The sequence below is a fragment of the Babylonia areolata genome, chromosome 17 (assembly GCF_041734735.1).
Source record: "Babylonia areolata isolate BAREFJ2019XMU chromosome 17, ASM4173473v1, whole genome shotgun sequence".
Lineage (NCBI taxonomy): Eukaryota > Metazoa > Mollusca > Gastropoda > Neogastropoda > Buccinidae > Babylonia > Babylonia areolata.
The window spans coordinates 17,216,873-17,238,589 of NC_134892.1; the positions used below are offsets into that span (position 1 = coordinate 17,216,873).

General features: G+C 42.9%; 1 protein-coding gene across 2 annotated transcripts in view; it reads left to right on the forward strand.

Moving 5' to 3' along the window:
• LOC143291692 (uncharacterized) overlaps positions 1–21,717 on the forward strand; it is a 72,243-nt gene that overhangs the window by 31,543 nt on the left and 18,983 nt on the right. For both annotated transcript variants that reach the window (XM_076601714.1, XM_076601715.1), the window contains exons 7-8: positions 6,546–6,682; positions 18,580–18,735. In XM_076601714.1, the coding sequence (XP_076457829.1) occupies positions 6,546–6,682; positions 18,580–18,735 (293 nt within the window). The remainder of the gene's footprint in view (positions 1–6,545; positions 6,683–18,579; positions 18,736–21,717) is intronic.

Below are 21,717 nucleotides of genomic sequence, written 5' to 3' on the forward strand. Positions count from 1 at the left end.
TTTGTAAGTGTGTGTGAGTCATCACAGAAAGTAAGACAGATTGACTTACTTTTGAAAGGCAACCAGATAGTTCCAGTGATGAATCTGTTTTCACTGTTGACAAAAACAAAAATACACACAAAACTCCCATGGTTGATACATACATTTGCGACATTCCAATAAAATTCATCATTGATACTGGCGCTACTGTAAATGTCATTAGCTCAGACTCATATGCAAAGATAGGTTCTGCTGCAAAGCTTCAAGGTCCATGCCCTACAATATATGCATATGGATCAAAAGTGCCTCTTCCTGTCAAGGGGTTTTTGTGTGCAGACATTACATACAAAGGCAGAAGTAGACATGCAAAGGTTTATGTTGTTGAGACACCTGATACACAACATGGCAGTAGCCTCCTGAGTGGTGAAACAGCCCAAACGCTAAGCATCATCCAGTTTGCTTTTTTTTTCAAACACTCCTGAAAACATTATGGATAACTTTCCAACTCTATTTGATGGCAAAACAGGAAAAATCAAAGATGTGAAAATCAAACTACACATTTATCCTGAAGTTCAGCCTGTTATCCAAACACACAGACGCATCCCTTTTCATGTTAGAAAAGATGTTGAACGAGAACTGGAACGCCTCGAGAAGGCTGACATTATTGAGAAAATTGAAGGTCCCACTCCATGGGTTAGTCCAACTGTGATTATCCCAAAGAAGTCTGGTGGTGTCAGATTGTGCCTCGACATGAGAGAAGCAAACAAAGCCATAAAAAGAGTAAAATACCCGATACCAACAATGGACAATCTGATTGCAGACCTGAATGGTTCCACTGTTTACAGCAAAGTAGACTTATCAAGTGCATACCACCAGCTTGAACTTGCCCCTGAGAGTCGGTACATCACAACATTTTCTACACACACTGGACTCCGAAGATACAAGCGGTTGCTTTATGGAGTCAGTGCTGCTGCAGAAATTTTTCAAAATGCCATCTCAGAACTGCTGATTGATATTCCTGGTACCCAAAATCTCAGTGATGACATTATTATTCATGGAAAAAACCAAGAAGAACATGATGCTAATTTGTGAGCAACGCTGCAGAAGCTACGAGATAGTGGTGCGAAGCTCAACAAAGAAAAATGCATCATCTCTGTTGATAATCAAACATTTTTTGGTCACATCTTTAGTGAAAAAGGTGTGTCAGCTGACCCAGAGAAAATTCAAACTATCATCAACAGCAGACCTCCAACATCTGTCAGTGAAGTCAGGTCATTTCTTGGTATGACCCAATATGTTTCCTGATACATTCCAAAATATGCAACACTTACTGAACCTTTGAGAAACCTCACCAAGGATTCTATGTGGAAATGGGAGACATCAGAACAGCAAGCATTCAGCCGACTGAAGCAGGTTCTCACAAGTGCTCATGTGATGTCCTCCTTTGACCAGAGGAAGCAAACAGTAGTTCTGGTCGATGCATGTCCAGTCGGTCTTGGCGCCATACTGACACAGGAAGGAAAGGTAATCTGTTATGCCAGTCGTGCACTGACAGAGGCAGAAAAACGTTACTCACAGACAGGCAAAAAAATGCATGCAGTAGTCTATGGAGTTGAACACTTCCACTTATACCTGTATGGAGCAGATTTCACAGTCATCACAGACCACAAACCTCTCCTTGGCATCATTTCAAGCAGAAAAGCTACTACAGCTAGAGCAGAAAGATGGCGTTTACGTCTGATGCCATACAATTTGACACTTCAGTACAGACCAGGAAGAAATGAGCTCAATCCTGCTGACTTCATCAGATGTCACCCTCAAACTATCCCCAGAAGAGAAAATGCCGGTGAAGCTTATGTGAACTATGTCACAAAGAATGCAGTTCCTAAGTCACTAACCATTGATGAAGTTCGTGATGCCACGCAAAAAGACAAAATCCTTCAGACAGTGATCACTGCAGTTCAGACTGGAAATTGGAGAGAAACTGAAACTTCACAGTATTCAAGATTCCGAGATGGACTGTCTGTGTATGATGGTCTCATTCTTCGGGGAAATCGCCTTGTCATACCAGTTTCATTACAAAGGAAAGTCATTGCAATTGCTCACCAAACACACCAAGGAACCAAACTATGCATTCGAGAAAAGGTATGGTTCCCAAACATTGACAAGATAGAAGAAGACACAGTAAAATCCTGCATACCATGTCAGGCATCTTACCCTGGACCTTCACACCATGAACCCTTACAACCTACCCCTCTACCACCTGAACCATGGAGCTCACTTGCTATGGACTTTGCTGGTCCGTATCCATGCGGTGACTACTTACTTCTTGTTATTGATCAGTACAGTCAGTTTCTGGAAGTCGAGATCATCTCATCTACTTCTGCCAAATGTGTCATCCGTAAATTAAAAAATATTTTCTCTCGACAAGGAATTCCCAAGAAACTCAAGACAGACAATGGCCCCCCTTTTAACAGTAAAGAATTTGCTCATTTCATGACCAGTTTCGGCATTGAACACAGGAAAATAACTCCCATGTGGCCTGAAGCAAATGGAGGAGCAGAAAAATTCATGGCAACACTGAACAAAAACATCAGATCATCCATCGCTGAAAACATCCCCTGGAAGTCCCAGCTACCCACATTTCTCTGTCTCTACCGAGGCACCTCACACTCCACCACTGGTGTGTCCCCATTCGAAGCGTTGACAGGACGAAAAATGAACATAAACTTGCCTGAACTTCCTTAAACTACTCTCCTTACCGCAAGTCAAACACATGCCAAAATTGCCCACAATGACTCAACCTCCAAGTCCAAGATGAAAACATATATCGATGAGAACCGTCACACCTGTCCCTCAAAATTCAACGTTGGCGATCAAGTGCTAGTGAAACAGCCAAAAATCAACAGATTTACACACCCATACAACCCCAAGCCATACATGATTACCCAAATGAAAGGTTCAATGATCACAGCACAACAAGGCCCAAAACAGATCACACGGAATTCCTCACATTTCAAACTCATACATCCATCTCTTTTTGAGGAGCAGGAGGAGAAAGAAGAAAGACAGTCACCAAAAGAAAATGATTGTTTGTCACCCAGATCTCCAAATACACCTTACAGAACCACACAAAATTCAAATCACTAACACAAGTTGCAATGCCTTACAATTTGCAGACATCATCTTCACCAAGAATGTTGACATTCAGTCCTACACAGAACACATCAGTCAACACGCCTGCCTCATCATCAGCGACTCAAAGACCCATTCGCATACGCAAAGCACCAGCATACCTCCAAGACTACGTCCTGAATTGATCATACAAGAACTATGGTTCATAACCTGATTAATATTTCAAGTCACGTTTGTTGTTCACTTTGTTTTATTGTTGTTATAAGTCAAGCAAGATTTATAGACTCAACAAGTTCACCTGAACTGTGCGGAAAACGTGTGAAATGATAATATGGTGAACATTCATTATTCACTTCCTGTTAATTGCAAGTTTTTTTTTATCAATTCTATACAATTTTCATTCATGAAGGTAAAACCCTTAAGAACAGTCTTATTTCAAAATGAAGAATAGACACTTCAAACAAAGACATTACCTGGCTGAAGAAATCTTCTTTTGCTTCAGAGTGAAGAATGGATACTTCAAAACAAAGACAGTAATACCTCAAATATTCACTTGTGTTATAATGCATGTTCTAATTTTATAAACACTTAATTGCACATTTTTCATTCAAAGGTGGGGAAGAATGTTGTGTCAAAAGTTCTTAACTTGTCAGAATTATCTGCCTTGATGCTCAAGGAATATAGAGGGCGTGAGAATAACAACGGCCAGGGCCACAACAGCTGACAGTGTAGTTTCTGTTTGTTTATTTCTTTTCAGTTATTAAATACTCTTCATTACACACGAGATGTTTTAAGCTTATTATTTGTCTGAGTGACAACACAACAGTGACAACAACAAAATGAAGCCGCTACATGACTACAACAAAATGAGGGCACTACACGACTAAACAAAATGAGGGCACTACACAACTAAACAAAATGAAGGCACTACATGACTAAACAAAATGGAGCCACAACAAAATAAGCCACTACATGACTACTACAAAATGAAGGCACTACACGACTAAACAAAATGTAGCCACAACAAAATAAGCCACTACATGACTACGACAAAATGAAGGCACTACAACAAAATGAAGGCACTACATGAATAATCAAAATGCACTACATGACAGTTGACAACAAAATAAGCCACTACATGACTACAACAAAATAAAGCCACTACATGACTACGACAAAATGAAGCCGCTACATGACGACAAAAAAATGAAGGCACTACACGACTAAACAAAATGTAGCCACAACAAAATAAGCCACTACATGACTACAACAAAATGAAGGCACTACACGACTAAACAAAATGTAGCCACAACAAAATAAGCCACTACATGACTACGACAAAATGAAGGCACTACAACAAAATGAATGCACTGCATGAATAATCAAAATACACAACATGACAGTTGACAACAAAATAAGCCACTACATGACTACAACAAAATAAAGCCACTACATGACTACAACAAAATAAAGCCACTACATGACTTAAAATAAAGCGACTTCATGACAGTTGACAACACTATAAAGCCACCACATGACTTCAACAAACATCACGAACGATTCCAGTACCACAAACGTAGCAGCTGCATCTTGAGAAAATGGTCCACTCATTTTGAAAAACTCAGATGACTTACTAGCATGGCAGAACATATTCCATGTTCTTTTCTGGTTTGATTTGGTGTTAGTTTGATTTTGTAACTTGTGTGTATGAGCTGAAGTCGGAGCTGAGATTTTTTTTGGTAAATATGTAGAAATTTGTGAACCTGAGATCCCAAGGGGTCGATCCTGAGATTCTTGTAAATCCATTGAGAAAAGCATGTGTGACAGGTTTGTTTTCTGTTGATTGGTCTCACACATCGATCCATATTCCTAAATGTTTTTTTATTCTTACTTGATTCAAAATGCTGTAAACTGTATGCTTGAGACCAGTTTGGAAATAGCACTCAACGCCATACTTTTCTTCATGTTGCGCACATAGATCTGAATTTGAATTTAAATTCTGTCAAGGTCAGTTAAGCCCTAAGGTGCAGTGTTTCCCATAATGCACTATGGCACATCCTTTACGTTCACACACACACACATTTACTGTCACTCACACACACACACACACACACACACACACACACACACACACACACACACACACACACACACACACACACATTTACTGTCACTCACACACACACACACACACACACACACACACATACACACACACACACACACACACACACACTTACTGTCACTCACACACACACACACACACACACACACACACACACACACACACACACACTTACTGTCACTCACACACATACACACACACACACACACACACACACACACACACAGAGTGATAGACACCACTCACATGCAGATTGACACTCAAACTTAGAAACATGTGCACACATTTTACCATCGCTCACATCATGTTACATACACTGACACTGACGTGTGCATACACATACACGCGCACGTTCACTAACACGCACCACCCACATACACATGCATGCATGCATGCATACACGCACACACATGTGCGCAAGTGTGTGTGTGTGTGAAATTTCCATTCCTGACTAGCCATTCCTTGCAACAATCACTTTGTAGCACCCAAGTGCAACACAACAAAAACTTTGTAGCCAAATATTTAATAGAGTTAGGCAGAACATAATTGGCTGCTGCTGCAACAATACATTGATCAACATGGCTGCAGTTAACACTGTCGCCATTGTTGAAAACATATACACACGTGTGCACAGACACTGACACACAGGCTCGCTCGTTCTGTCTCTTGACATGGGTCTGAGGCCTATTCTTTAAACCAGAGTTCAAAGAGTTCTCGCTCGCTCTCTCCCTCTGTTTATGGAAATCATAAACCAAATTGGTGATTCACCCTGCACCTACTGAATACTTTTTAGGATGAAATTTTCTATTTTTGATCATAGGAAAGCCTTCTGAATGTCGAAGTGTAGAATTTTAATGCCAAATGATTTTGCTTATGATGTATTTTAGCTTTTTATTTTCTTGACAAATTAAAACCAGCACAGAGGCTGGCTGAGTGAAAAGCAAGGAAGAGTGAAGTTTATAATTCTATTTGAACGATAGAGAGACTAACGGTGTGGCTGAGATCTATAAATTGACAGTTCATGCATAGTGGAAACCAAGAATAGGCTGACTGGGAGCAAGAAAAGTCTTCAACTTGACACGCAGGGTTTTTTGGCAGCCTGTTTGTTTCCAGACACTTTGGGTCAGTGACCCATATGTGACCTGTCTCCCCTTCAAAATTTATTTTGTGTTGGTCACATTCAGTTCAGACACATGGGCCCAAATTTGAGGTAAATAAAGTTGTGAGAAGAAAAAAGATACATTACAGATTTATGTATTTCTTCATGATGTTATGATAGAATTTTGCTTTCAAACATTGTGAACAGTGACTTTGATCTGGAGGCGGAGATAGCTACTTTGCCGCCATGTTCACTGGACCAGGTGCCCAGAAGACGAGGCCCAAGGAAACGGAGTGACAGTGAGAGTGGCCGCAGGCCCCCATTGTCACCCACAGAATGCCAGAGTGAGTGTTGTAGGAAATAAAAAGTGGACATGTGTGCGTGTGACATGGAGAAATTGCTTTATGAATGTGTTTGTCTTTGTGTTTGCTTCTATGTTTACTGTTGTTTACCAAACATGTATGATATATATCAGGTATTACTTAGGTGAGTGTATCACTTAAAAGCAGGTATGTTTTATGTGTATTATATATTACTTAGGTTAGTGTATGTTTCTTAAAATCAAGTATGTCTATGATTTTTAGTTAGTATTATTTAGCTGAGAATGTGTCATTTAACAAGGCATGATGAAATTTTTGCAGTTGGTTTTTCTTTCAGATGTTTATTTTTCCGACACAATTTTACAATGGCCATGGCCTATAGATCAATAAACCATCCATCCATCCATGTTTAGCACAGTATATTAACTTTACTCATATTAATACAATCTTTGCTTTAAAAATCTGGTAGTTGCTGCAGGTGTGTGTGTGTTTCAGAGAACAGACAGGTCAGTTTTTTCCATGATAGTCAGGGATGTGAGAGCAGTGCAGAAACGCAGAGATGCACCTTTCCATTTCATTATTTAAGCTAAGAAATGAAAAATAGATAAAGGATGCTTCTGTAAGTTGTGTGTGACTGCCGCAGAAAAGCCCCGGGGGCCATTCCTGAGATCTGTGCAAATCTGGAGAGAAAATTGAAGAGCGGGGAAGACTTCACATGTCAGGCTACTTAGGACATATTTGATGACAAATGGGGTGGGGGGGTGGGGGGGGGCACAAAAACAATACTACAGCCACCTTGATTTCATCTTCATCTTGATAATGAAAAGCCTGTTTCTCATCTGTTCTGTGTTGATCCAATGAACTCTTGTGCGAAACATTTTGCATTACTTAGATCTGAGAGTCAGTTACTATGTCGTTTGATAAAATCAAGTGTGCTTTGAAAAAAAGAAAAGAAAAGAAAAAAAAACCACCAGCAAAACAAGATTCACTCTTGTGTTCAGGAGCTTACTGATGTGGCCATGGCCTGAAGAAAGGCAAGAAAGATAAGTACTATGCAGTAAGTAAAGACCAAAAGATCGCCATCTTCAGAACATGGAAAGATGCTTCATGATCTGTAACTGGATTCCCCCAAGCGGCACACAAGGCCTACAACAGCCTAGATGAGGCTGTGACAGCTATGAAACTTGCCGGTCACAGTGAACCAATGGTTTTCGGTGCTGGTGAGTACAAGGAAATTGCAAACAATAACGAAACTGAAACTGTAAATGACAACACACTACAAACAAGAGGCAAAGCCTTCAAGGCTCACTTGTGTTTCGTACGCTTTATCCAGTAAAGGAATCATGAGGAGAAAAAAAAGATATTAAAAACACCATCAAAAAGTGTTCCATTTTAAATATGATATATGAAACAAGCTTTGGGGGGAAAAAAAAAAAAGGCATGCGAGTGGGACCGAGCCATGCATGTTCAGTTTCGAAGCAAGCAGACTAATCCCCACTGCCGTTGCACATCTAACGTCATTTGACTAAATGTAATGTTTGGTGTCATATACTGTACCATGTCAGACTGATGCAAACTAGGCCTATCAGTTTGCTCTGCGTGGCCAAATTTCACTAAATGTAATATTTAAAGCTATCATGTTGTTTTCTTCTTCGTGCAATAAATACACATAATTGGTATATAGCAACAGCCTATATACATGTCATTTTCATTTTCAGCTGGGTTTGGCATATGTTTCCACATAAAATAGCAATTGTTTTGCGGTAAAAATTGTATGTTGTCTGTTAGTTCAAGTTTTACAAAGACACATACTCTTCCTGAAGATTTGCATGCCTTTTCATGGTTTTTCTCAATAATTATGGATTCCTGTGGTAAAATTTGGGATAAGTATTTCCTTTGTGCTTTTAATAGCTTTGAGTTTCTTCCGAGGATACAATATCATATAACAGTAATTTGTTGTTGAATTGGCAATCTTTCAGTTTGTTCAAGTCAATCACTTAATGCCATGTATTGTTTCTATGAACCCATTGACATTCCATGACAGAACATTGATTTGAATTTTACCTATGTTCTACAGTCTATACAAAATGCTTTATTATAGCTTGGTGGATCGACTCGTATGCTCACATACATTCTACAAATTGTTATTTTGTCTGTCATAATACCATCTGGTTTGGGCTGAGCATTGTGAATGGTGGCTATTTTCATTCTCATAGGAGTAACTTTGTGTGTTGGGGAAGTAGCTACATTCACAGTTGTCTTCCTTGCGTGGTGAGTGCTGCTTGCCTGAGAGATGGTCAAAGTCATCACTGTTCTCTTTGTGGTGTGAGGGGGAGTGGTGTTGGCTGGGTCTGTCAGACCAATCTCTCCTTGGCTTGTTTCGTTGATTGATACTGATATTCAGTTCTGTAAATTCTGTCTCTGCTTTTTCTGTGCTGGATGCCCTGAGGTGGTATATTAGTTTGTTCTTGTCTGAAGTGTTATGGTGACAATCCTGGACCTGTCTTGGGTGTCCTCTTCTGTTGTCACGTGCAAGTCTGTACTGATGTCCTGGCTGTCTTGTCTGTAAGCTTCTGCCACAGCGTGTTTTCAAGGTGTTAACCGATGTTGGCTGCCAGGAGACCTGCTCCTCTGACGTTGGGGTTACCTGGTCTTTCAAGTGATGGTCTACTCATAGGTTGTCATGACCTATGAAAGAGATGCTGCCCAGTTCATGATGCTTTGTTTACAGCAAGCCATTGAATAGGTCTATCCTGTGATTAAGCTCTTCCTGGCAGGTGGTTGTGGGCTTACTGATGATGATCTTTCCACTTGCTTCTATTTCTCTTTATAACTGCGGGACAGCTGAGGTTAGCTTATTGCTATCTGCTTTTGTATCCAGATTTCTTCAGCCACTTACAGTGGCATGTATGGGGACGACATCACTCTCTAAAGTGCAGTGTTCTGCATTGGGTGTCTTATTCATTGTCACATCCAATCCATAGGAATGACTGAGCCACCTGAGGTCTACACCACTGAGTACTGAGTCATGTAGTACAATTACTCACGGAAAGTCCGGGTGGTTGAGCTCATTGTCATTTCGGAGCATAGCGTTGTTGTCCTTGGAAACATCATTGCTGTTAGTATCACTGTGAGTCGTCTGTGTTGTCTTCTTGGGTCATGTTAGTCCAGCTGACATTGATACTCTTTTCTTCTAGACTGCCTCCTTGTGATTTACTGATACTTGTGGGGATGTTTGTGTATTCATGTTGTGTGTTCTGTTCTGTGAAGTTGGCTTAAGAGTCTTTTCAGGCTTTTTTTCTGAAGGTTTGCTGGTGGACAGGAAAACATTCCGTTTCTTGATCTTTTACATATTTACCCTTAAAAAGATAATTGACGATACTCTAAAAAAACAAAAAGAATCACTTTTAGTACTGTTTTGTTGACTTTTAGAAAGCATTTAACACAGTCTGGTGTCATGCTTCATGCTAAAAGTAACAGTTAATTCAGTGCAGGAATGTCTGATGTCTTTAGAAACTATTTCTTCAAAACATCCTCATGAGCTAATGCATATAAAATTTTCTAAACTGCTTCTAGGGGTACATTCTAAAACAATGAATCTGCCAACTCAAGCAGAATTGGGCAGCTTTCTAATTGGAAGTTGTATTCAGTGTTCTTAGCCACTGGACTCATTTTCTGGATGCACATAATGACAGCTAATAAGAAATGTGTATATATATCCATGTAACCCTTGGCTACTATTAAAAACAAAAGTTCTTCACAATATAAGGTTAAGTCATGTTTGGATTAAACAGTCTATATTTAGAAACAACAGACTTCATTTACTTTGCTTTAACAATTAGAAAATATTTATATTCAGTTTTGGAAACAGAAAAAAACTGAAGACAACAGATTAGACTTCGGTAACAACAACAACAACAAAGTTATTGAATTGAGAAATATTTGATGGCATAAAATCGATCTTGCCCACAAACAAGCTCTTTGTAAACTCAGAATAAGAGCACACAGTTTTAAAATTGAAGTAATTTTAATGAGGAAGATTTACAAACATACCAACAGAAAGGTTTAGGCAATATATCATATGTGAAACTGTTGAAGATAAATTTGATTTCCTAGGTGCATGTATTTTGTTGATAGTTGAGTAGGTTGCTTTATAATCGTAATTAGATTGTTTTGCAAGTTATGAATCAAAATACTTGTATGCAAGAACAAAGGCAAAGGCAAGTGTGAAATGTCCAAACGAGAGACAGAGGCTGCACACATCTTTGACCAAAACATATTTCCTGCTTGTAATGTATATGAATCTGTGGTACTTCATCTAGATATCAGATCTAGTGTTTGAACAAAATGTGTGACCATCTCTCACGAAATGATGGATAACTCGCGCTGCATTCAATTGCGCTACAGACAAAAACAGTGCTGAGGGTCCATCTGGGGTAAATCGAGTTTTTTGCACCAGAGCATAGTTCAGCCTCTTAATCACAAAATATCTAGCTGGTTTTTGTTGAATTCAGTCAATAAATTTTGACAGAGCCCAAACCATCTCATCAAGGCTCTTGAGAGGAAACACCACCATCCTCTGTCAGCAACCAATCAGACAGCTGAATCCCTCCAAGACTATGAGGACTGGCAGGCAGACACCCCAGCAATCATGCCCAACATCCCAGGTGTCAAGAGCAAGGAGTGCCACATAACAGCTGAACTAAAGTCGCTGACTCTGGAAGCACTAAGCACCAAATACCCTCCCGATACCTGGGCAAGAGCATACACAGATGGGTCTGCTGAAAAGGCAGTGAAGAACGGAGGAAGTGGGGTGTATGTTAGATTCCCTGATGGCAAAACCATCAGCAAGTCAGTGGCTATAGGCACCCTGTCCACCAACTTCGGTGCTGAGGCCTGTGCTCTGCTACTGACAGCCCAGACTTTCAGCCAGGAAGACGCACTACCCACCAACGCAGTGTTCCTGACTGACTGACTGGAGTGATGGCCTAGAGGTAACGTGTCCGCCTAGGAAGCGAGAGAATCTGAGCGCACTGGTTCGAATCACGGCTCAGCTGCCGATATTTTCTCCCCCTCCACTGGACCTTGAGTGGTGTTCTGGACACTGTCATTCGGATGAGATGATAAACCGAGGTCCCGTGTGCAGCATGCACTTAGCACACGTAAAAGAAGCCATGGCAACAAAAGGGTTGTTCCTGGCAAAATTCTGTAGAAAAATCCACTTTGACAGGAAAAACAAATAAAACTGCATGCAGGAAAAACTACAAAAACATGGGTGGCGCTGTAGTTTAGCGACGCGCTCTCCCTGGGGAGAGCAGCCCGAATTTTACACAGAGAAATCTGTTGTGATAAAAAGAAATACAAATACAAAAAAGTCTATCCTGCCGAGTCTCCAGGTGCCAGGACGAGAGCAGATCTTAAGAGACATCAAGCAAGAACTGAATCTCCTTAAACAGAGAACTGCTGTGGTGCTGCAGTGGATCCAATCCAACTGTGGCATAGGGGGCAATGAAGAGGCAGACCGCCTATCCAAGGCAGGCAGCAAATTAGAGCAGCCAGCCCACCCAGTGTCCTACAGCGAGGCAAAACAGATACTGAGAGACAGCTTCAGGAAAGCATGGCACCAACGTCTGGACATCAGGCTGGAAGACGAAAAAGACGGCATCCATGAGCTGGACAGAGCGGCAGAGGTCACAATCTTCAGACTGAACGGGACACTGTCAGCTCCTTTCCCATCTCTACCATCTGAAGATATCAAATACTGACCAGTGCCCTTGTGGTACAGGCCCACAGACCCCTCCCATATCGTCAGTCCTGCCCCACCTTCGATGCTCTGAGACGCCAGGCATGGCCCAGCCTGGTGGAGCTCCAGGAGAAACTGGGGGGACCGGCGGGGTCCCTGCGACGGACCATGGACTTTGCTGTCCTGACCGGACTGAAAATCTAGCGTGGCCAGGGAATGCAGAAGAAGTAGAAAACTATAAATTTGAAAATTTCGTTTATTTCCACACCTAAGTGCCGATATTGCTGAGTAATTATCCCAAATATATATGTGTGCACAAACGTGCTGATCTTAACATCTCACTCACACATACACTTTCCCTCTCTCTTCCCCCCTCCTCCACACTTCTTTCTGTCTCTTTGCTTTGTCTTCTCAGTTGAAGGTATTGTGTGTTTCTCAAAAGGAACTGGACAGGTATAATCAGTAAAGTACCCAGATTCATTCTGTTCATCCATTTTTGTTTTGATTTAAATCACCACAAACAGGACTGCCACAATTGCCCCCCCCCCCCCCCCCCCCCCCCACCTTCTTTTATGTTCATCATTTCAAAGCCTCTAACTCTCTCCCTTCTTTCTCTTTCCTGAAATAATAGTCAGAACCATACTTGCCCTTCTCCGTCTTCCCCTCCATTTACATCAACATAATAGAAATGGCAAGAGGAATGTAGGTAGAAGTAATTGGGTGGGGTTAGGAGGGGTCAGATTCCAGTTCTTTTGAAGGGTCAGTGTCAAGGGAGCAGAGAACTGTTTTATCTTCAGCACGTCTACGATGACTAAAGTCACTGAGCATTACAGATCTCCTGCAGGCAGGGGCGACTGTAATTGTTCAGTGGAAGTGTTAAATTTTGTGCTGGTATTAATAATTCAGTTTCTGACCGACTTGACCCCCTACTTTGTTAGGCATTTGGTTTCAGAATGCAGCTTATGCCATTCACTTTTCCTCATAGTTGATTCTGCGGGAGTTTTCTCAAGTTTAACAAAGTTTTTTGGAGTGAATTTGGATGGAAGTCAAGATGGCAGACCTAAAATTTGAGATTTTAGAATTGTTCCTGGATGATGAATCTGGCGATGAATTTGAAGTTTGGTTTTTTTTGTTTTTGTTTTTTTGTTTTGTTTTTTGCCAGATTATCTTCAATAGTTGGATAATAATGGTTATGTGAATGTAGGGGTATAAGATGGTTTGATGTTGATGAAAACCACATGCTGATTGGATATTTTTATGACTGGTTGGTCGGGTGTTTGGAAATGGCAGCTGAGACAGGTTTTAAAAGATTTTTTTTATCATTTTTTTTAATTTTTTTACTGCTGATGTGGTTACTACTTATCACAGAAACAAATGGTAAAATACACGGGGCAGTTGAAAGAAAAAACACAATTTATACATATCCATGTTCACATGTGGCATGATGTTGACCAGGCCTGGCTAAAAAGAAAAGTAAAATTAAAGCTTTTCTTTGTCTTCCTTTTTTGACCGGTCTTACAAAAGTTATCTTTGTGATCCATTGGTTGAAATGTCAGGGTTCATTCTTCTTCTTCTTCTTCCGCGTTCGATGTTTTTGGCTGCGTCAGACGGTCACCCCTGTCACCACAACATAACCCACGGTCTTCTCCAGGTCGTGGCAGTCTCCCCAAAGCTGCGCCTGTAGCTCCGTGCCCCCTAGCCAGGTTTGACGCCGTAGAGCTTCATGGGTTGGGCAGTGTTGGAGGATGTGTTCAGGGGTCTGGGGTCCAGTGCCACACGGACACTCATCAGTGTGGGCGATCTTTATACGGTGAAGGTGACTCAGTAGTCGGCAGTGGCCAGTTCTCAGTCTGAAGAGGACTGTCTGCTGGTGTCTCTGGAGCTGGTGGATTGGATCGACACCACTGTTTGCACCCAGCCTTCTCTTCCACTGGTTCTGGTATCGGTTGTGGATGATGGTCCTGGCCTCTCTGTAGGTCACGGGGTGGCTGAACTGCTTCATTTTGCTGCCTGCCTTGGAGAGAGCATCGGCCTTTTCGTTCCCCGTGACCCCACAGTGAGAAGGAACCCACTAAACAGTGACAGTCGACCGTTTTGAAAGGTCATGAAGGGTTGCTTTGATGTTTGTCAGCTGCTGTTCGTTTCTGGTTGACTGGAGTCCCTGCAGGAGAGATCTGCAGTCAGTGAAGAAGACTATCTTTGGTGGTGGGTTGACTGACGTCCTGAGGCCTTGTGCAGCATGGAGTAGTGCTGCTGTCTCCGCTCTGTAGTTCGAGGAGATTCTTCCTGTGGGGAAGGCTCTAGGGGTCAGTCTTCCATCTGTGTGCCTGATGAAGATGCCTGCTCCTCCATTCTTCACCGCTCCCTCCGAGGATCCGTCTGTGAAGACGTGCGTCCATTTGCTGGGGTTGTACCGAGTCTCAATCATCTCCAGTGTCAGAGCTTTCAGCAGGGGAGGGGCTTGGCAGTCCTTTTGGTCGATGCCAGGGACTTTTGTGATGATTGAGACTCCTTCCAGTTGGTCGGCCGGTTCCTCGAAGTCGGGGAGTGTTTCCATCTCGGCAGGGGACGAGGGCAGCAGGTCTTCATGTTGGCGGTGCAGGGCCTTGGAGAGGTGGTTGAAGCTGGTCCGCTTCAGTCTGTTCTTTGTTGGGTGCTTCAGTTTTTCGTGCATGGGGTGAGTTGGCATGCGCAGGAGCTTCTCGCTGTGGATGAAGACTTTTTCCTCTCGTCTTTCTTCGAGTGGGTGGAGGCCTGTGTGTTTCTCCATTGCCTGAACTGGAGTCGTCTTCATCCCGCCAGTGATCAGCCGTAGCCCTGCGTTCTGAACTTTGCTCTGGCGGCTTGTGTTGGTTGCTGATGCCGTGGCCCAGGCAGTGCTGCCATACTCCAGGGTTGGCCTGACAGTTCCAGTGTACACCCTCTGCAGTATGCTGCTGTTGGCACCCCAAGAGGTCCCGGCGAGTTTTTTCAGGATGGCCAGCTTTCTGTTTGCTCGTCTCTCGATGTCCTTGAGATGGGGGTTCCAAGTCAATCGCTTGTCGAGCTTCACACCCAGGTACATTGGCGTGTCATCCTGTTTCAACTGCTTTCCGTTCAGTTTGAGGTGGGAGGTTTCTGACATCGGTGACAGCGAGAAGATTGCTGAGACTTTCTTGGTGGTGTTGATGTCTACTCCCCAGGCAGAGGCCCATGTTCCCACGTAGTTGAGTGCTTCCTGCATTCTGTGGCTGGCGGACGTGAGGTATTCCGCAGCACTCCAGGCAGCAAAGTCGTCAGCTTGGAGGGCTCTGGAGACATGCTTGGAGATCTTCTCAGCGATGTCGTCGATGAAGATGAGGAAAAGTGTAGGGGAGACGACTCCTCCTTGCGGCACACCTTGCTGTAGAGTGACCCGATGGCTGGTTTTCCCGTCAAGTTTTACCCTTGCCCTGCGGTGTTGGAGGAAGTCCTGGATCCAGCGGTACATCTTCCCTTCCACTTTCTTATTGAGGAGCTTCAGGAGAAGTCCTGCCTTCCAGACCTTGTCGAAGGCCTTGGTTAGGTCCACGAAGACTGCAAGCACCTTCTTCTTTTCTTGAAAGGCAGTCTCTATCTCCTGTGCAAGGTACACCAGCTGGTCTTCGGTGCTGCGGTTTTTCCTGTAGGCTGATTGGGTATTGCTGAGCAGGTGGTTTTCTTCAAGGTGTTTCAGGAGTCGGGTGTTCACCATCCTTTCCATCACCTTGCCCAGACAACTCAGGAGGCTGATCGGTCGATAGCTGGACTTCTTGGTCTTATCCTTCTGCTTCTTTCTGATGGGGACGATGATGGCTTCTCTCCACTGGTCTGGAAGTTTCCCTGTGTCCCAGGACTGGTTGATGATCAAGAGGAGCTTCTGTCTGGCTACAGCTTTGCTGCTCGCAGCAGTGCATCGCTGAAAAGGTTGACATTGTTGTTGAGGTTGTTGGAGGTGCTGATGTCTTGGCAGAGGTTGTCTGCTTTTCCTTTGAAGAGAGTCCAGTTAGCTCGTTTGAAGTTCCAGCTGGGTTCCATTCTGTGCTGGGTGCATCCTATGCTGGAGATGCTGAGGATGACTGGCAGATGGTCGCTTCCCCCTAGCTGTGTGTTGACTGTTCTGGAGGTGAGTCGCTGAACCTCTTCTGTGGCGATGGCCAGATCTGGTGTTGAGCAGGTCTTCCATGCTCTGGAGTAGCAGGTGGGTTTGTCCTCTGGATGGTTGATGAGGATGAGCTTGTTGTCCATCATCCAGTCCTCTACTTCCTCACCACGCGAGTCCATTTCCTCATAGCCCCAGCTTGGCGAGTGGCTGTTGAAGTCTCCAACCACAAGGTGTCTGGAAGCTTCAAGTCTCACTTTGTGTAGCGCTAGAGCTGAGCCTGGAGGGCTGTAGCAGTTGGTGATCAGTAGTTCTCCGCTGGGCAGTAGCAGCTTGACTGTGTGATGCTCTAGCTCCTCTTTTCCCGATCTGCTTGTTTCTACTGCAGGGATGGAGGTTTTGATGAGGGTGAGGATTCCTCCCTTGTGTCTGTCCTCTTGATCTTGGCGGAAGGCTTCGTAGCCTCTAATAAAAAATCTTTGAGGATCTTTCAAATGGGTCTCCTGTATGCAGATGACATCAATGCTGTTATTTCGGAGAAACTCCTGGAGTTCTGGTTTCTTGTTTCTCAGCCCTTCTGCATTCCACTGAGCTACTGTGAGGTTGACAGGTGGTGAGTTTGTCTGGTCAGTCGCTCTACTCTGCCTTCCCCTGACCTTCAGGTTGACAGAGGCACCGGTCGCTTTGGTGGGCCCCTTTGAGGCAGGAGGCCCGGCTCCGTCCCTCCCCGGTTGTCGCTGATAGGGACGACGCCATGACGACAAAGTGGTCTGATGCATAACCATAATCGTTGATGCGTGTGTGTCCTGAATTTTTAACCAGAAACCTGCGCCGTAGCTGACACACTCCGTCTTCGGCAGGCCGGATCAAGTTTTCTGTCAGGGGGCTTCTCCCTTAGCTCAGGTCTAAAGAGTCCTGCCCTGTGAGCACAGGGGGATGTGAGAGATTGGGGATCCCTCCCCTAGATGGACTGCCTGTCAAGGCTAACGAGCTCCATCTACCCGGGGCTCATGGTCCAAAGACCTGCCCTGTGAGCATAGGGGGGGATTATTTGCCAGGTATCCCACCCGTTGGTTTGAAATCAGAGTTTTCCTTCTCCTAGATGGACTGCCTGCCAAGGCTAATGAGCTCCATCTACCCTGACCAGTCTAGTCTGCGACCTCTCTTGAGTGAGTTGCCGAGAGCTAGTCTTGCTATTGCGCCGGTCGTCCGCACCCGTGCCGCGTTCGCCATGACTAGGTCATGCCCATTCTGCCCCATGTCCCTGCAGGAACACCCACATTAACGTGGCGAGGAGGTGCGGCTACAGAGTTCACTCCCTTGCTAGGGACGCACTGAGGCACCCTAGAAGGGAGATCTTAGCAGAACGTGAGGGTTCAGAAGTGTCGTGTACTAAGACCATTCTTAAGGTTATGGAAGAAAAAACACATGCACCTCACAGCTCAAACTAAGAAGTGAACACTGACAGTTTACTGTTTGTTTATTATTTTATTGTATTTATTTCATTACATTACTTTCTACTCACAAACTGAACAGTAAAGCATGTGAACTGTTTCTGCATAATCTTCAATGTTTATCCTAACCACATACAAAACTTCATTCTAATACTAGATATTTTGATGTGACAGTCGGCAGATTGTCTGTTGGAGCAGAACTGTTTTATGAATGAAAACCTGGCCAGATGAGAGCGTAGAATATCCCAGATTTATATTGTCATTTTAATTCCATGCCATGTGCAATATTTCATTTTATCATAATTTATGTGTTTGAATCACTTATTAATAATCAGTGTAAAAATGTATATTTTGTCCTCAGCTGTGTTGGAGAAGAATGGATGACGCTTTTGAATAAGCAGTTTGCCTGGAGATATGCACACAGTGTGCAACATATAAATCATGATTTAAGTGGTGATTATAATATGAATCATGAATTGATGGTTATAATCATATAAATCATGATGAAATGGTAAGTATCATAAAGTCTTGATTGAATGTTGATAATCATATAATTCATGATGAAGTAATGATTATCATGTAAATCATTTAAGTGATGATTATCTTATAGGTCATGTGTTAACAGTGAAAGAAGAGAGCAACTCTCCTGAACCTGCCCAAGGATTGACCTCACTGTCATCATCATCTGTTTCACAACATGCCGTCTCCACAGAACCTCTGACAGGCAGTCAGAAGCGCAAGGCACGGAAGCACTCCATCAGTCGACTTGTGGCCTCTAAAGGTGCGTCTTTTCTATCAACTGAAAATATACAAATGCAGAAAAAGAAAAAAAACTGTTCTATGCTATTTGTTCTTCCCCACTTGCATAAATGTGTGAATATTGAGTAGACCAGGGCACAGTAACACTGTGTTCAGTGTGACATGATCTCAGTTGGCAAGACTTAGTCAGCACCTGATGGTTGAGGGTGTAGCGGCACAAGCACATCCAAGCACTGGGAGGCACCGACACCAGGTTTGGGTTCCATACAGAAGTTTATTCTCTGTGAAACTGCTTTAAAACATAGTAACAGTTTGCTTAAAAAATAGAAGTTCAGATAAATAATAAATAAATCTAATATTCATTATCACCCATATTGATAAAAGTCACATACATGTTTAAAAGACAGACCTGCATTGTCTCTCAAAGACAGACAATAAACTTTCTCGAGTTGGTTGTAAACACTAATAATAATCATTTTTAATAATCAATTCAGTTTAATTTCATCATCTCAGAGAAATGTGAATGGATGAATTTCAGCTTAAGCGCACTGTTCTGTCTTGTAAGAAGCATTAGCTTTTGTGCATGTGGTTTTATGTATCATGAAATAAAATAATACAAAAATCTTCTTCATTGGGAATATTGGATTTGGATTAGGGAATGCCACATTCTTAATTAACCATTGGAATATCATAGTAATCGTAAAACACACACTAACGTAATAAGGGAAACTATGTTAACTGTTATCACATCAGTGCACTGAATCACTTTATTTAGAGAGACAGACAGACAGAGTGCATTCTCGCATGGGTTTGGTGGTATGCATTTTTCTGACTGTTGTAGTCGTTCCAATTCATAACGCAATATGTACAAATTCCAATTCACCTTAATCATAAATTTAAGTCAAAAGGTAAATAAATCATAACTAACCACTGTGACCCAGTGTCGATGTGCCGTACCAATGGCTGGCTTCTGTCACAAGGATCTTAATGTTCACAGTTCACATGCGTTGGTTTCCCTTGTTGACAGTAGGAATAGACAAGGGACACGACTGCGTTTTACGTACTAAGCAGTAAATCATGTGTGTGTGTTTGAACTAATTGATAAACATAACAAATTGTTGGAAGTTAGCAGACGTATCTATTAAAGCCAGAAACCAAAAAGCATAACTGATTTCAAATGCAGAAAACAAGCGAATATCATTTTAAAGATAATGGAATCTCATCAGGCTTCCTCAAGCTGTTACAGAGGGGTATAGAATTATTATGTCCGACAGCTAACACTCGTGTAGTCTTCAAACCTAAACATAATGTATATTAAAGATAATAATCATAATAATATTAATGACAGTATGTTGCATTGAATCTTGCTAAGAGACAAATCAAAGCGCTTTCACACCAGTCATTCACACGTATGCCAAGCTGATTCAGAGGGATGAAAGGCAAAATGTACAGTACTTGTAAATAGAAAGAACATTTGCAAACCAGAGAGAGGAGGGGAGGGGCAGTGTCAATAGAAAGAACATTTGTAGACCAGAGAGAGGAGGGGAGGGGCAGTGTAAATAGAAAGAACATTTGTAGACCAGAAAGAGGAGGGGAGGGGCAGTGTAAATAGAACATTTGTAAACCAGAGAGAGGAGGGGAGGGGCAGTGTAAATAGAAAGAACATTTGTAGACCAGAGAGAGGAGGGGAGGGGCAGTGTAAATAGAAATAACATTTGTAGACCAGAGAGAGGAGGGGAGGGGCAGTGTAAATAGAACATTTGTAGACCAGAGAGAGGAGGGGAGGGGCAGTGTAAATGGAACATTTGTAGACCAGAGAGAGGAGGGGAGGGGCAGTGTAAATAGAACATTTGTAAACCAGAGAGAGGAGGGGAGGGGCAGTGTAAATAGAAATAACATTTGTAGACCAGAGAGAGGAGGGGAGGGGCAGTGTAAATAGAAGAACATTTGTAGACCAGAGAGAGGAGGGGAGGGGCAGTGTAAATGGAACATTTGTAGACCAGAGAGAGGAGGGGAGGGGCAGTGTAAATGGAACATTTGTAGACCAGAGAGAGGAGGGGAGGGGCAGTGTAAAAAGAACATTTGTAAACCAGAGAGAGGAGGGGAGGGGCATTGTAAATAGAAAGAACATTTGTAGACCAGAAAGAGGGAGGGGAGGGGCAGTGTGAATAGAAAGAACATTTGTTGACCAGAAAGAGGGAGGGGAGGGGCAGCTATTTTGCAGGGAGGTAGGTTCTGAGGCTGGACTTAACAGAAGCTGTTGCATTAAATAGTCCTTGTCTTTTCTGATTGCTGTCTGATGATGGAATGGTGTCTCAGTGTGTGATTGCTGTCTGATGGAATGGTGTCTCAGTGTGTGATTGCTGTCTGATGATGGAATGGTGTCTCAGTGTGTGATTGCTGTCTGATGATGGAATGGCGTCTCAGTGTGTGATTCATGTCTGATAATGGAATGGTGTCTCAGTGTGATTGATGTCTGATGATGGAATTGTGTCTCAGTGTGTGATTCATGTCTGATGATGGAATGGTGTCTCAGTGTGTGATTGCTGTCTGATGATGGAATGGTGTCTCAGTGTGCGATTGCTGTCTGATGATGGAATGGTGTCTCAGTGTGTGATTCATGTCTGATAATGGAATGGTGTCTCAGTGTGTGATTGCTGTCTGATGATGGAATGGCGTCTCAGTGTGTGATTGCTGTCTGATGATGGAATGGCGTCTCAGTGTGTGATTGATGATGGAATGGCGTCTCAGTGTGTGATTGATGATGGAATGGCGTCTCAGTGTGTGATTGCTGTCTGATGATGGAATGGCATCTCAGTGTGTGATTGATGATGGAATGGCGTCTCAGTGTGTGATTGATGATGGAATGGTGTCTCAGTGTGTGATTGCTGTCTGATGATGGAATGGCGTCTCAGTGTGTGATTGATGATGGAATGGCGTCTCAGTGTGTGATTGCTGTCTGATGATGGAGTGGTGTCTCATTGTGTGATTGCTGTCTGATGAT